The sequence below is a fragment of the Symphalangus syndactylus genome, chromosome 17 (genome assembly GCF_028878055.3).
Source record: "Symphalangus syndactylus isolate Jambi chromosome 17, NHGRI_mSymSyn1-v2.1_pri, whole genome shotgun sequence".
Classification (NCBI taxonomy): Eukaryota; Metazoa; Chordata; class Mammalia; order Primates; family Hylobatidae; genus Symphalangus; species Symphalangus syndactylus.
The window spans coordinates 97,978,067-97,990,473 of record NC_072439.2 but is presented as its reverse complement, the minus strand read 5'-3'; the positions used below and the strand labels follow the sequence as shown (position 1 = coordinate 97,990,473).

The 12,407-nt window shown below is 42.7% G+C and overlaps 1 protein-coding gene across 12 annotated transcripts in view; it reads left to right on the top strand.

The window, feature by feature from the left end:
* TFRC (transferrin receptor) overlaps nucleotides 1–12,407 on the top strand; it is a 65,896-nt gene that overhangs the window by 36,380 nt on the left and 17,109 nt on the right. For 11 of the 12 annotated variants that reach the window (XR_010116731.1, XR_010116735.1, XR_010116733.1 and 8 more), the window contains exon 19: nucleotides 12,116–12,176. Coding sequence is in view for 1 of the 12 variants with exons in the window: in XM_063622180.1 (XP_063478250.1) it covers nucleotides 12,116–12,148 (33 nt within the window). In the remaining 11 variants the exon portion in view is untranslated. Of the gene's footprint in view, nucleotides 1–12,115; nucleotides 12,401–12,407 lie in introns of all 12 variants that reach the window. The other variant, XR_010116729.1, reaches the window with a different exon arrangement.

Here is a 12,407-nt window from a genome sequence, read left to right as displayed (position 1 = left end):
TTTCTTTTTTTTTTTTTTTCTGAAATGGAGTTTCATTCTTGTTGCCCAGGCTGGAATGCAGTGGCGTGATCTCAGCTCACTGCAACCTCTGCCTTCCAGGTTCAAGCGATTCTCCTGCCTCAGCCTGCCCAGTAGCTGAGATTACAGGCGCGTGCCATCACGTCCGGCTAATTTTTGTATTTTTAGTAGAGATGGGGTTTCACCATGTTGGCCAGGCTGGTCTCAAACTCCTGACCTCAGGTGATCCGCCCGCCTTGGCCTCCCAAAGTGCTGGGATTAAAGGCATGAGCCACCGCGCCTGGCCAGCTTTGTATAATTTTTAATGCCTTTTTTGAAAATATTCACATATGGTCAAAGTGCAGAAAAGTCTGTATTAAAAAGTATTTTCCTCTTGGTCTCCAGAGTTGTCATCCCTCTAAATCTCCACAGTTACCAATTTTTCTTTTTTTATTTTGAGATGGTCTCACTGTGTCACCCAGGCTGGATTGCAGTGGCATGATTTCAGCTTGCTGCAGCCTCCACCTCCTGGGTTCCAGCTATCCTACCTAAGCCTCCTGAGAGCAGCTGGGACTACAGACAGGCTCCACCATGCCCAGCTAATTTTTGTATTTTTTGAGAGATGGGGTTTTGCCTTGTTACCCAGGCTGGTCTTAAACTCTTGGACTGAAGTAATACACCTGCCTCAGCCTCCCAAAGTGCTGGGATTACAGGTGTGAGCCACTGGGCCTGGCCATTTACCAATTTCTTACGTACACTTTCAAAGTTGTCTGTGCATAAAAGAATTATATACCAGATCTTCCTAAAAGCATATATAGGGGCTCTGGTTCCACGGTCACCACATAAGCCTCCTACAACCTATCCCACCTGCTGCTTACAGCCATAAGCTCAGTAAGACAGGACGAAAACTCTCCCAAAGCTGAGACGTAAACAAAGGTAGGCAAACTGTGGAGGGGAGTAAAACTTGGAGAAGTGACCTCAAAAGGGAAAGAATTGGCAGGAACCAAAAGGGGAACAAACAAAAAAACTGGTGAAGTGGCATGCATCCAGCCATATCAATAATTATATTATTGACATGTTAACATTCTAATCAAGACTGACAATTAAAAAGCAATCAGGCCGGGCGCGGTGGCTCACGCTTGTAATCCCAGCACTTTGGGAGGCCGAGGCGGGCGGATCATGAGGTCAGGAGATCGAGGCCACGGTGAAACCCCGTCTCTACTAAAAATACAAAAAATTAGCTGGGCGCGGTGGCAGGCGCCTGTAGTCCCAGCTACTCGGAGAGGCTGAGGCAGGAGAATGGTGTGAACCCGGGAGGCGGAGCTTGCAGTGAGCCGAGATTGCGCCACTGCACTCCAGCCTGGGCGACAGAGCGAGATTCCGTCTCAAAAAAAAAAAAAAAAAAAAAAAAAGAAAGCAATCAAGGCCCATTTATGTGCTGCCTATAAGAAACTTTAAAGACAGACGATTTGAAAGGGGAAAAAATACAACATGTACACTAGCATAGTATGATTGGAATGGTTATATAAATGTCAGATTAAATAGACTTCGAACAGATAGTACCATAAAGGTAGGAACATTTTATAACTGTAAAGAGAGCCATTCAGGAAGATAGCACACATAAATACGTTTGCACCTTAAAATACATGAAAAAGAAATGAAAATTCTGCCATTAAAATAGATTTTAACACCCATTTCTTAGCAGTAAATAGAGAAACTAGACAAAAAAAAATCAGGGCAAATTATTTGAACCACTGTGTCAGCCACCTCAATCTAATTGACATTTGTAGAACACCACATCCAGCAACTGCAAAATATACTTTTTTTAGGTGTACGTGGTATATTCAGCAAGATAGACCATATACTGGGTGATACGGTTTGGATTTGTGTCCCTGCCCAAATCTCACGTCGTAATCCCCAATGTTGGAGGAGGGGGCCTGGTGGGAGGTGGCTGGACCATGGCGGCGGAATCCCCCTTGCTGTTGTCATGATACATCCCACAAGATCAGGTAGTTTGAAAGTGTGTAGCGCCTTTGCTGTCTTCCTCCTGCCCCAGCCATGTGGGATGCGTCTGCTTCCCCTTTGCCTTCTTCCATGATGGTGCATTTCCTGAGGCCTCCCCAGTCAGGCTTCCCATGTAGCCAGCGGAACCATGAGCCAATTAAACCTCTTTTCTTTATAAATTACCCAGTCTCAGGTAGTTCTTTAAAGCAATGTGAGAATGGACTAATAAATTGGGTGGTAAAACAAGTCTCAATATTTTTTTTTTTTTTGAGATGGAGTTTTGCTCTTGTTGAAGATTGTGTAGCTCGTTTCGGGAAGCTTCTATCTTCTTACGATCTGCAGCATCTATACTGTAAACAATAGCCTTGACTCGTTGCTGTCGCCCGGGCTGGAGAGCAGTGGCGCGATCTCGGCTCACTGCAAGCTCCGCCTCCCGGGTTCAAGCGATTCTCCTCCCTCAGCCTCCCCAGTCACTGGAATTACAGGCACCCGCTACCACGCCCAGCTAATTTTTTGTATTTTTAGTAGAGATGGGGTTTCGCCCTGTTGCCCAGGCTGGTCTTGAACTCCTGACCTCAGGCGATCCACCTGCCTCGGCCTCCCAAAGTGCTGGGATTACAAGCATGAGCCACCGCCCGGCCGGTCCTGGATCTTTACTGTGACGTGACGTTTAGTTACTTTCCTCGGGCTAAAGCCCACTGTGGCCGTCGTATCTCCGCTGAATTCACCTGACGTGATGGAAGTGACGAAGGTGGCCTTGCCCGAGTACTGCAGCCCACGAGCGTCAGCTCCATCTCCTCCTCCCGGACGAGCGAAGGGGACCGTTCGGCAGGTGGCAGATGAGCGCCAGCATGATGGCGGCTGTGAGCCAGGACGACCCTCCACAGGCGCGGCATCTGCCTGGAGCCCACGACGGCCCCTCCAGGCCAGCGCCACACAGGCGGGCACAGGCCGGCGGTAGCAGCCTTAATTTTTTTTTTTTTTTTTTTAAAGACAGGCTCTTGCTATGTTGCCCAAGCTGGTCTTGAACTCCTGGCCTCAAGTGACCCTCCCACCTCAGCCTGGAGTTGCTGGGATTCCAGGTGTGAGTCACTGCGTCTGGCTCTCTGAACAACTTTATGTCCCCAAATTTGACAAATATAAGTAGACAAATTTATTGATATATTCAAATTACCAAAGTTAACATAAAATCAGGACATCTGAGTATGGACCATATATACAATTATTATTATTTTTAAATCTGCCTGTCTATTTTATTCCCATCACAAAAATATTACCTATATAAAATTGTGGTCCACTTTCTTCTCCTTGACCTCAAATTTAACACTTTTTTTTCCTTTTTTTTTTTTTTTTGGAGACAGCATCTCACTCCCTCACCCAGGCTGGAGTACAGACGTGGCTCACTTTCTGAAATGGAGTTTCAGAATAATAACCTCCACCTCCTGGGCTCAACTTCCTGCCTCAGCCTCCTGAGTAGCTGGGATTACAGGCACCCACCACCTTTCCTGGCTAATTTTTGTATTTTTAGTAGAGACGGGGTTTCACCATATTGGCCAGGCTGGTCTCGAACTCCCAGCCTCAGGTGATTTGCCTGCCTCAGCCTCCCAAAGTGCTGGTATTACAGGCATGAGCCACCGCACCCGGCCAATTTCCACACTTTAATTTCACTCTAGTAAAAGCAGGATCACATTCCTGACATGAGAACTAATATTTCACATCGTTAGTTTGGATTCGATATGTTCTTGATTAATTGTTTCTGGGGAATAATAACTCATCTTTCCTACCTGTTATTTCTCTTTTATTGATTGAGGAAATAAATGTAATGACCATCATAGATTTGTGATGAATATCTCTTTCCTGTGTTCAGTAAGAGAGGTGTACATAGGTGTAATTTAAAACCATAACTGGATGCTGGGCACAGCAGCTCACGCCGCTAATCCTAACAGTTTGGGAGGCCAAGGTGGGTGGATCACTTGAGGTCAGGAGTTCGAGACCAGCCTGGCCAACATGGTGAAGCCGCATCTCTACTAAAAATACAAAAATTACCTGGGCGTGGTGGGGCACGCCTGTTATCCCAGCTACTTGAGAGGCTGAGGCAGGAGAATTGCTTGAACCTGGGAGGCAGAGGTTGTGGTGAGCTGAGACTACGCCACTGCACTCCAGCCTGGGCAACAAGAGCGAAACCCCATCTCACAACTCAGTTACACAAACTTTTTTAGAACACAGAGGAGGAACAATTGTCCAACATGTTATGAGGCCAACATAACATGCCCAAAACTAACAAAGATAGTATAAAAACAAAAATTACAGACCAACATTTTCATGAATATATATGCAAAAATCCTTCACAAAATACGAGCAAATTGAATCCGATGTATCATGACTAAGTAGAGTTTATTACGGGAGTGCAAGTGTAGTTTAACATTAAAAAAATCAGTATATCTGGCAATTCCATGCCTATGTATATATCCAAGATAAATGAAAACATGTCCACATGAAAATGTATACAGGAATGTTCATAGCAGCATTATTTATAATAGCCTCAAATTGGAAACAGCCCAAAAGTCTATCACCGGATGAACAAATAAACAAAATATGATGTAAGCACACAAGGGAATATGATGTAAGCACACAAGGGAATATGCTTTGGCAGTGAAAAGAAATGGAGTGATGTCATAGATGATGGTATATTAGGAAGTGCCAGGAAGCCATCTTTCCACTCAACGACCATTGAGTTGTCAGGAACTGTTTCGAGTCATTATTCTGGAACTTGAGTCTAGTTGAACATGTGCAGCATCCAGGGGAGAACTCAATTTTTGGCTTTGTTGGTAGTGCCTCAAATCCCCACTTCCCAGCACCACAGCAGGCAGCCGAGAGAAGGGTGGTCTCCATTCCTGGGGTGGCTTCTGAAGCCAGGGTAGGCAATAAGAACCTTGTCTTCCAAATCTCAGGATTCTGTATTTTGATGGCTGATTGCTGCTTTTGATTGGGGAAGGTGACTGCTGAGATAATAGAACAAAAACCTTAGTGACCACACATAACAAGGCATGCTTCGCAAAAAATAGTTCGGAAAAGTCACAGTGGATGGCTCCAACACTCAATAAACAAGATTCTGCAACCCCTGAGGATTGAGAGAATTAGATCTCCAGAGTTACTGCAACATAGTCTTCAAATATTTCCAGTTCTCAATGAAGAAATTACAAAACAGAGAAACAAGAATGTGTAGCCTACTCACGGAGAGGGGGAGAAACCAATTTGACAGAAATTAGCCCCTGAGGAAGCCCAGACACTGGAATTATTAGTCCAAGATGTTAAATCAACTGTGTTAAATATGTCAATGAGCTAAATGAAATTATGGAAAAAAATAAAGGAAATCAAGAAAACTATACATGAACCAATGAGAATATCAATAAAGAGACAGAAATTATTACAAGGAACCAAATAGAAAATCTGGAGCTGAAAAATAACTGAAATAAAAAAGTTGCAGGCCGGGCGCGGTGGCTCACGCTTGTAATCCCAGCACTTTGGGAGGCCGAGGCGGGCGGATCACGAGATCAGGAGATCGAGACCACGATGAAACCCCGTCTCTACTAAAAAAAAAATACAAAAAAATTAGCCGGGCATGGTGGCAGGCGCCTGTAGTCCCAGCTACTCGGAGAGGCTGAGGCAGGAGAATGGCGTGAACCCGGGAGGCGGAGCTTGCAGTGAGCCGAGATTGCGCCACTGCACTCCAGCCTGGGCGACAGAGCGAGACTCCGTCTCAAAAAAAATAAAAAAATAAAAATAAATAAAAAAATAAAAATAAAAAATAAAAAAGTTGCTATAGGGTGGGGCATGGTGGCTTATGCCTATAATCTCAGCACTTTGGGAGGCTGAGGCAGGTGGATCATTTCAGCTCGGGAATTTGAGACCAGCCTGGGCAACACGGCAATAACCCAGCTCTACAAAAAAACACAAAAATTAGCTGGGTGTGGTGGCACGTACCTATAGTCCCAGCTACTCAGGGGGCTGAGGAGGTGGGAGAATCGCTTGAGCCTGTGAAGTCAAGGCTACAGTGAGCCATGTTTGTGCCACTGCACTCCAGCCTGAGTGACGAATGAGACTATGTCTCAAAAAAAAAAAAAAAAAAAAAAGGAAAAAGTCACTCTAGGGGTTCACATTTGAGCAGGCAGAAGAAAGGATCAGTCAACTGTAATATAAGAAAATTAAAACTCCCCAGTCTGGCAGGTGCAGTGGTTTACACCTGTGATCTCTGTTCTTTGGGAGGTTGGGGCAGGAGGATCAATTGAGACCCAGGCAAGATGGCAAGATCCCATCCGTTAAAAAAAAAAAAAAAAAAAAGGAAAAAAAAATTCTTCTTTTAAATTAGCCAGGTGTAATGGCAGGTACTGTAGTCCCAGCTACTTGGGATGTGGAGGTGGGAGGATTGCTTGAGCCAGGAGTTGGGGATTAGAGTGAGCTATGATCACGCCAATGTCCTCTAGCCTGGGCAACAGGGTGAGACTCTGTCTCTAAAACAACAAACTATCCAATCTGAAGAGCAGAGTGAAAAAAGAATGAAGAAAAATAAACAAGAGAGCCTGAGGTCCCTGTGGGATACCATCAAACATGCCAACATGCATATTATAAAAGTCCCAGAAGAAGGAATCTCAGTAGAAGGCAGAGATAAACGGGAAGAAAAAACATTTGAAGAAATGATGGTTAAAACTTTCCAAATCCGAGGAAAACCATAAATACACACATCTAAGAAGCTCAGTGAACTTCAAGTTGGATATACTCAAAGAAATCCACACTGAGACACATGTAATCAAGTTATCAAAACCCAAAGGAAGAACAGGAGAATTTTGAAAGCAGCAAAAGAGAACTGACGTCACATCACATAGAGGAGGAGTCTTGGTAAGATGATTACCAGCCGTATTCAAGAGAGCCTGGGGAAGATCACCAGCTGCTTCTCTTGGGAAACCATGGAGGCCAGAGGCAATGGGGGTGACATGAAGTTCTGAAAGAAAAAAAACCGGCAACCAAGATTTCTATATCTGCCAAAGCTGTTCTTCAACAATGAAGGAGAAAATAAAGACATTTCCAGATGAACAACAGCTCAGGGAGCTCATTACCAGTGTAACCGATCTGCAAGAAATGCTAAGTGGTGTAAGGCTGAAATGAAAGGACACTGGACAGTAACTCAAGCCATGAGACCAAAATAAAGAGCAGTGGTAAAGGGAACTATGTAGATAAATATAAAAGCCAGTATTATTGGACTTTCGGTATGGCTTGTGGCTTTTCTCTTTTTCTTATATAATAGGCAAATGCACAAAACAATAATTACAAATCTATGTTAATCAGTATACAATGTATAAAGAAGTAATCTGTGACAATAACATATAAAGAGGGAAAGACAGATTTATAGGAGCATAGTATATACTATTGGATCTAAGCTGGTATTATTCAAACTAGTTTGTTATAAATTTAAGGCTGGACATGGTGGCTCATGCCTGTAATCCCAGCACTTTGGGAGGCCGAGGCAGGTGGATCACTTGAGGCCAGTATTTGAGACCAGCCTGGCTAACATGGTGAAACCCTGTCTTTACTAGAAATACAAAAATTGGCTGGGTGTGGTGGTGGATGCCTGTAATCCCAGCTGCTTGGGAGGCTGAGGCAGGAGAATCACTTGAACCCAGGAGGCGGCGGCTGCAGTGAGCCGAGATTGCTCCACTGCACTCCAGCCTGGGTGACAGAGTGAGACCCTGTCTCAAAATGAAACAAAACAAAACTAGGTTGTTATACATTTAAGATGTGAATTGTAGCCCCCATGTTAACTGTTAAGAAAATAATTTAAAAATCTACAGAAATGGAATGAAGAAAGGAGTTTAAAAAGTACACTAAAAAAAAAATACAAAAAGGCAGTAATGAAGGTATTGAGGAATTTTTTAAATGTAAGACATACAAAAACAAATGCATAAATGGCAGAAGAAAATATTGTTTTATCACTAATGTTAAATGTAACTGAATTAAACTCTCCTATGAAAAGGCTGGGATTGTCAGATTGGATTAAAAAAAAGATTCATCTATATGTCGTCAGCAAGAGATTCACTCTAGATGTAAGGACACAGTCTTGAAAGTAAAATGATGAAAAAAGGTATTTTACCAAATAGTAATTAAAAGAGAGCTGAGTGGCTGTATTAATATCAGATAAAATAGACTTTAAAATGATTACAAAATACAAAAAAGGGCATCATATAGTGATAAAAGATTTGACACAAACTTGTTTTGGCACCTGGACAAAAACAAGTTTTAATACATTTTAACAGACTGAAATCAGACAAAGCATTTTTTCCAATCACAATGGAATGAAACTAGAAATGAATAACAATGAAAACTTGAAAATTCACACATATATGGAAATTGACACTTTTTTTTTTTTTTTTTTTTGAGATGGACTCTCACTCTGTTGCCCGGGCTGGAGTGCAGTGGCACATCTCGGCTCACTGCAACCTCTGCCTCCTGGGTTCAAGCAATTCTCCTGCCTCAGCCTCCTGAGTAGCTGGGATTACAGACGTGTACCACCACGCCCAGCTAATTTTTGTATTTTTAGTAGAGACGGGGTTTCACCATGTTGGCCAGGCTGATCTTGAACTCCTGACCTTGTGATCTGCCTGCCTCGACTGCCCAAAGCACTAGGATTACAGGCGTGAGCTACTGCACCCGGCCGGAAATTAACACTCTTAAATACAAATGAGCTAACAAAGAATCACAAGAGAAATTAGATAATACCTTAAGATAAGTAAATGAAAAAGAAAATACGCCTACCAAAACTTATGAGATGCAGCAAAAGCAGCATTAAGAGGGAAATTTATAGTTGTAAATCTATACATGAAAGAAAAATACTGCAAACAGTGGATTAGTGTCCCCTATGATTGCAGACTTGTATATTACTTCTTCTTCTACTTCTTTTTTTTCTTTTTTTTGAGATGGAGTCTCACTGTCACCAGGCTGGAGTGCAGTGGTGTGATCTCAGCTCACTGCAACCTCTGCCTCCTGGGTTCAAGTGATTCTCCTGCCTCAACTTCCCGAGTATCTGGGACCACAGACACACACCACCACACCCAGCTAATTTTTGTATTTTTTAGTAGACATGGGGTTTCACCGTGTTAGCCAGGACGGTCTTGATCTGTTGACCTCATGATCCACCCACCTCGATCTCCCAAAGTGCTGGGATTACAGGCATGAGCCACTGCGCCCGGCCAGACTTGTATATTACCTCTATAGTTATAAACTATAAACCATAGTTTATAGTTCTATAAACTTTACATAACTGAAATTTATGCTATTAGGTATTTACAAATTTATGAGCTTCCTATGGAATTGATCTTTTTATTACTTTGAAATGTGTATCTTTATATCTTGTAATTCTACTTTAGATCTACTTTGTCCGATATTAATATAGCCATATAATTTTTCCCTTGGTTAATATTTGCATGATCTATTTTCATCCTTTCACTTTTAGACTATGTATGTCTACATACTTAAAATGTTTCTTTCGTAAATAAAATATGGCTGTGTTTTATTTTTTATGTAGCTGACAAATTCTGTATTATTTTATTTTTTACTCAGAATTATTTTCTTATGAGGCATAATTGACAATAATTATATTAAAAAGAGAAGAAAGATCTAAAATCGACAACCTAACTGTACACCTCAAAGAACTAGAAAGAGAAGAGCAATTTAAGCTCAAAGCTAGAAGAAAGGAAATAATAAAGAATCAGAGCTGAGATAAATGTAGATAATAGAAAAACAGAGAAAATCAATGAAACCAAAGTTTTTCTTTGAAAACATCAACAAAATTGACAAACTTTTAACTAGGTGGATTCAGAAAAAAAGAAGATTCAGTTTACTAAAATCAGAAATGAAATGAGACATTATTACCAATTTAACAGAAAGTAAAAGGTTTATAAAAGAATAGCATAAACAGTTGTATACTAACAAATTGGATAACCTAGATTAGATGAACATATTCCTAGAAATACACAATATACCAAAAATGACTCATAAAGCAGTAGAAAATCTGAATAGACTCTGAACTACTAAGGTTGAATCAGTAAGACCTGGCCTTTTCTTCACCAGATAGTTTCATTGGTGAATTCTTCTTCTTCTTCTTCTTCTTCTTCTTTTCTGAGACAGTCTCGCTCTGTTGCCCAGGCTGGTGTGCAGTGGCACGATCTCGGCTCACTGCAACCTCCGCCTGCCGGATTCAAGTAATTCTCCTGCCTCACCCTCCCCAGTAGCTGGGATTACAGGTATGCACCACCATAGCCAGCTAATTTTTGTATTTTTAGTAGAGACGGGGTTTCACCATGTTAGCCAGGCTGGTCTCGAACTCCTGACCTCGTGACCCACCCACCTCGGACTCCCAAAGTGCTGGGATTACAGGCGTGAGCCACCGTGCCCGTCCGCCATTATGAATATTGATGCAAAATGTTTAATACTAGGAAACCAAATTTAACAGCTTCTCAGAATAATTATATACTGTGACTAAGTGAGGTTTATTCTGTAAATGCAAGGACGGTTCAACATAGGAAAATCAACCAAGGTAATACACCACATTAATAGAATGAAGGGGAAAACCCCAAATGATCATCTCAATTGATACAGAAAGAGTATTTGACAAAATCCAACACACTTTCATCAGAAAGCAGTCAATAAACTAGGAACGGAAGGGAATTCTTTCAAAATAATAAAGGTTATATCTGAAAAACGCACAGCTAATATCATACACAATGGTGAATTTCTTAAAACTCCCAGCACTTTGGGAGGCTGAGGTGGGCAGATCACCTGAGGTCAGGAGTTCGAGACCAGCCTGGCCAACATGGTGAAACCCTGTCTCTACTAAAAATACAAAAATCAGCCAAGTGTGGTGGCACGCAGCTGTAATCCCAGCTACTTGGGAGGCTGAGGCAGGAGAATCTTTTGAACCTGGGAGGCGGAGGTTGCAGTGAGATCGTGCCACTGCACTGCACTCCAGCCTGGGTGACAGAGTGAGATTCCGTCTCAAAAAAAAAAGCATCAAAAAGAATAAAAAAATACACAGGAATAAATTTAACGAAGGAGGCACAAGACTTAGACTTACATATTGAAAACTGTAAAACATTGCCAAAAGAATTAAAGAAGACATAAGTAAATGGAAGGATATTCCATGTTGGGGATTGGGAGGCGTAGTTGTAGTTATTAAGATGACAATACTGCCCAGCCTATCTACAGAGTTAATGCAAAATCCCTTTCAAAATCCCAGGGGTGTTTTTTGCAGAAATAGAAAAACCTAATTTAAAATTCAGGCCCCGCACGGTGGCTCAGGCCTGTAATCCCAGCACTGTGGGAGGCTGAAGCAGACGGATCACCTGAGGCCAGGAGTTCGGGACCAGCCTGGCTAACATAGCAAAACCCCGTCTGTACCAAAAAATACAAAAATTATCCGGGTTGGGGGTTACGTGCGCCTGTAGTCCCAGCTACTCGGGAGGCTGAGGTGGGAAAATCACCGAAGTCCAGGGAAGTCGAGGCTGCAGTGAGCATTGATCGCGCCAATGCACTCCAGCCTGGGTGACAGAATGAGACCCTGTCTCAAAAAAAAAAGTAAATAAATAAATAAATTAATTAAATTAATGTGGGACCTCTCCTATTGGCTCTGGGAAGCTTGCGGCTTGAGATGCGGGCCCCGCAGAGGAACGCGCATGCGCTGATTCGTCCAACGACTTGGGTTGGTGGAAAAGTAACGGCGGTTTTTGCCTTTTTTGTTGTTGTTGTTGTTGTTGTTTTTTGAGATGGAGTCTCGCTCTGTTGCCCAGGCTGGAGCTCACTGCAGCCTCGCCTTCCCCGGACTTAGGTGATTTTCCAGGGCTCTCTGCCCATCCGTCCTTTCCTCTCCCCAACCCCTGTCAACCACTGATTATTTTACTATCTATGTAATTTTCCCTTTTCCAAAATGTCACGTAATTGGAATCATACAGTATGTGGCCTTTTTGGCTTCTTTCACTTAGTAATGTGCATTTTGGGTCCCTGTATGCCTTTTCATGACTTGATAGCTCATTTCTTTTCTCACTGAATGATATTCCGTTGTCTGCAGGTACCAGAATGTATTTCTCCAGTCACCTGCTGAAGGACATGTCGGTCACCTCCAGTTTCTGGTAATTCTAATGAAGCTTCTATGTAGGTGCCAGCCCCACAGGGTTGTGAGTTTCTTCTCCCTGTGTTCGGAGACGAGAGAGTGTAGAAATAAAGACACAAGACAGAGATAAAAGAAAAGACAGCTGGGCCCGGGGGACCACTGCCACCAAGACGCGGAGACCGGTAGTGGTCCCGAATGCCAGGCTGCGCTGTTATTTATTGGATACGAAGCAAAAGGGGCAGGGTAAGGA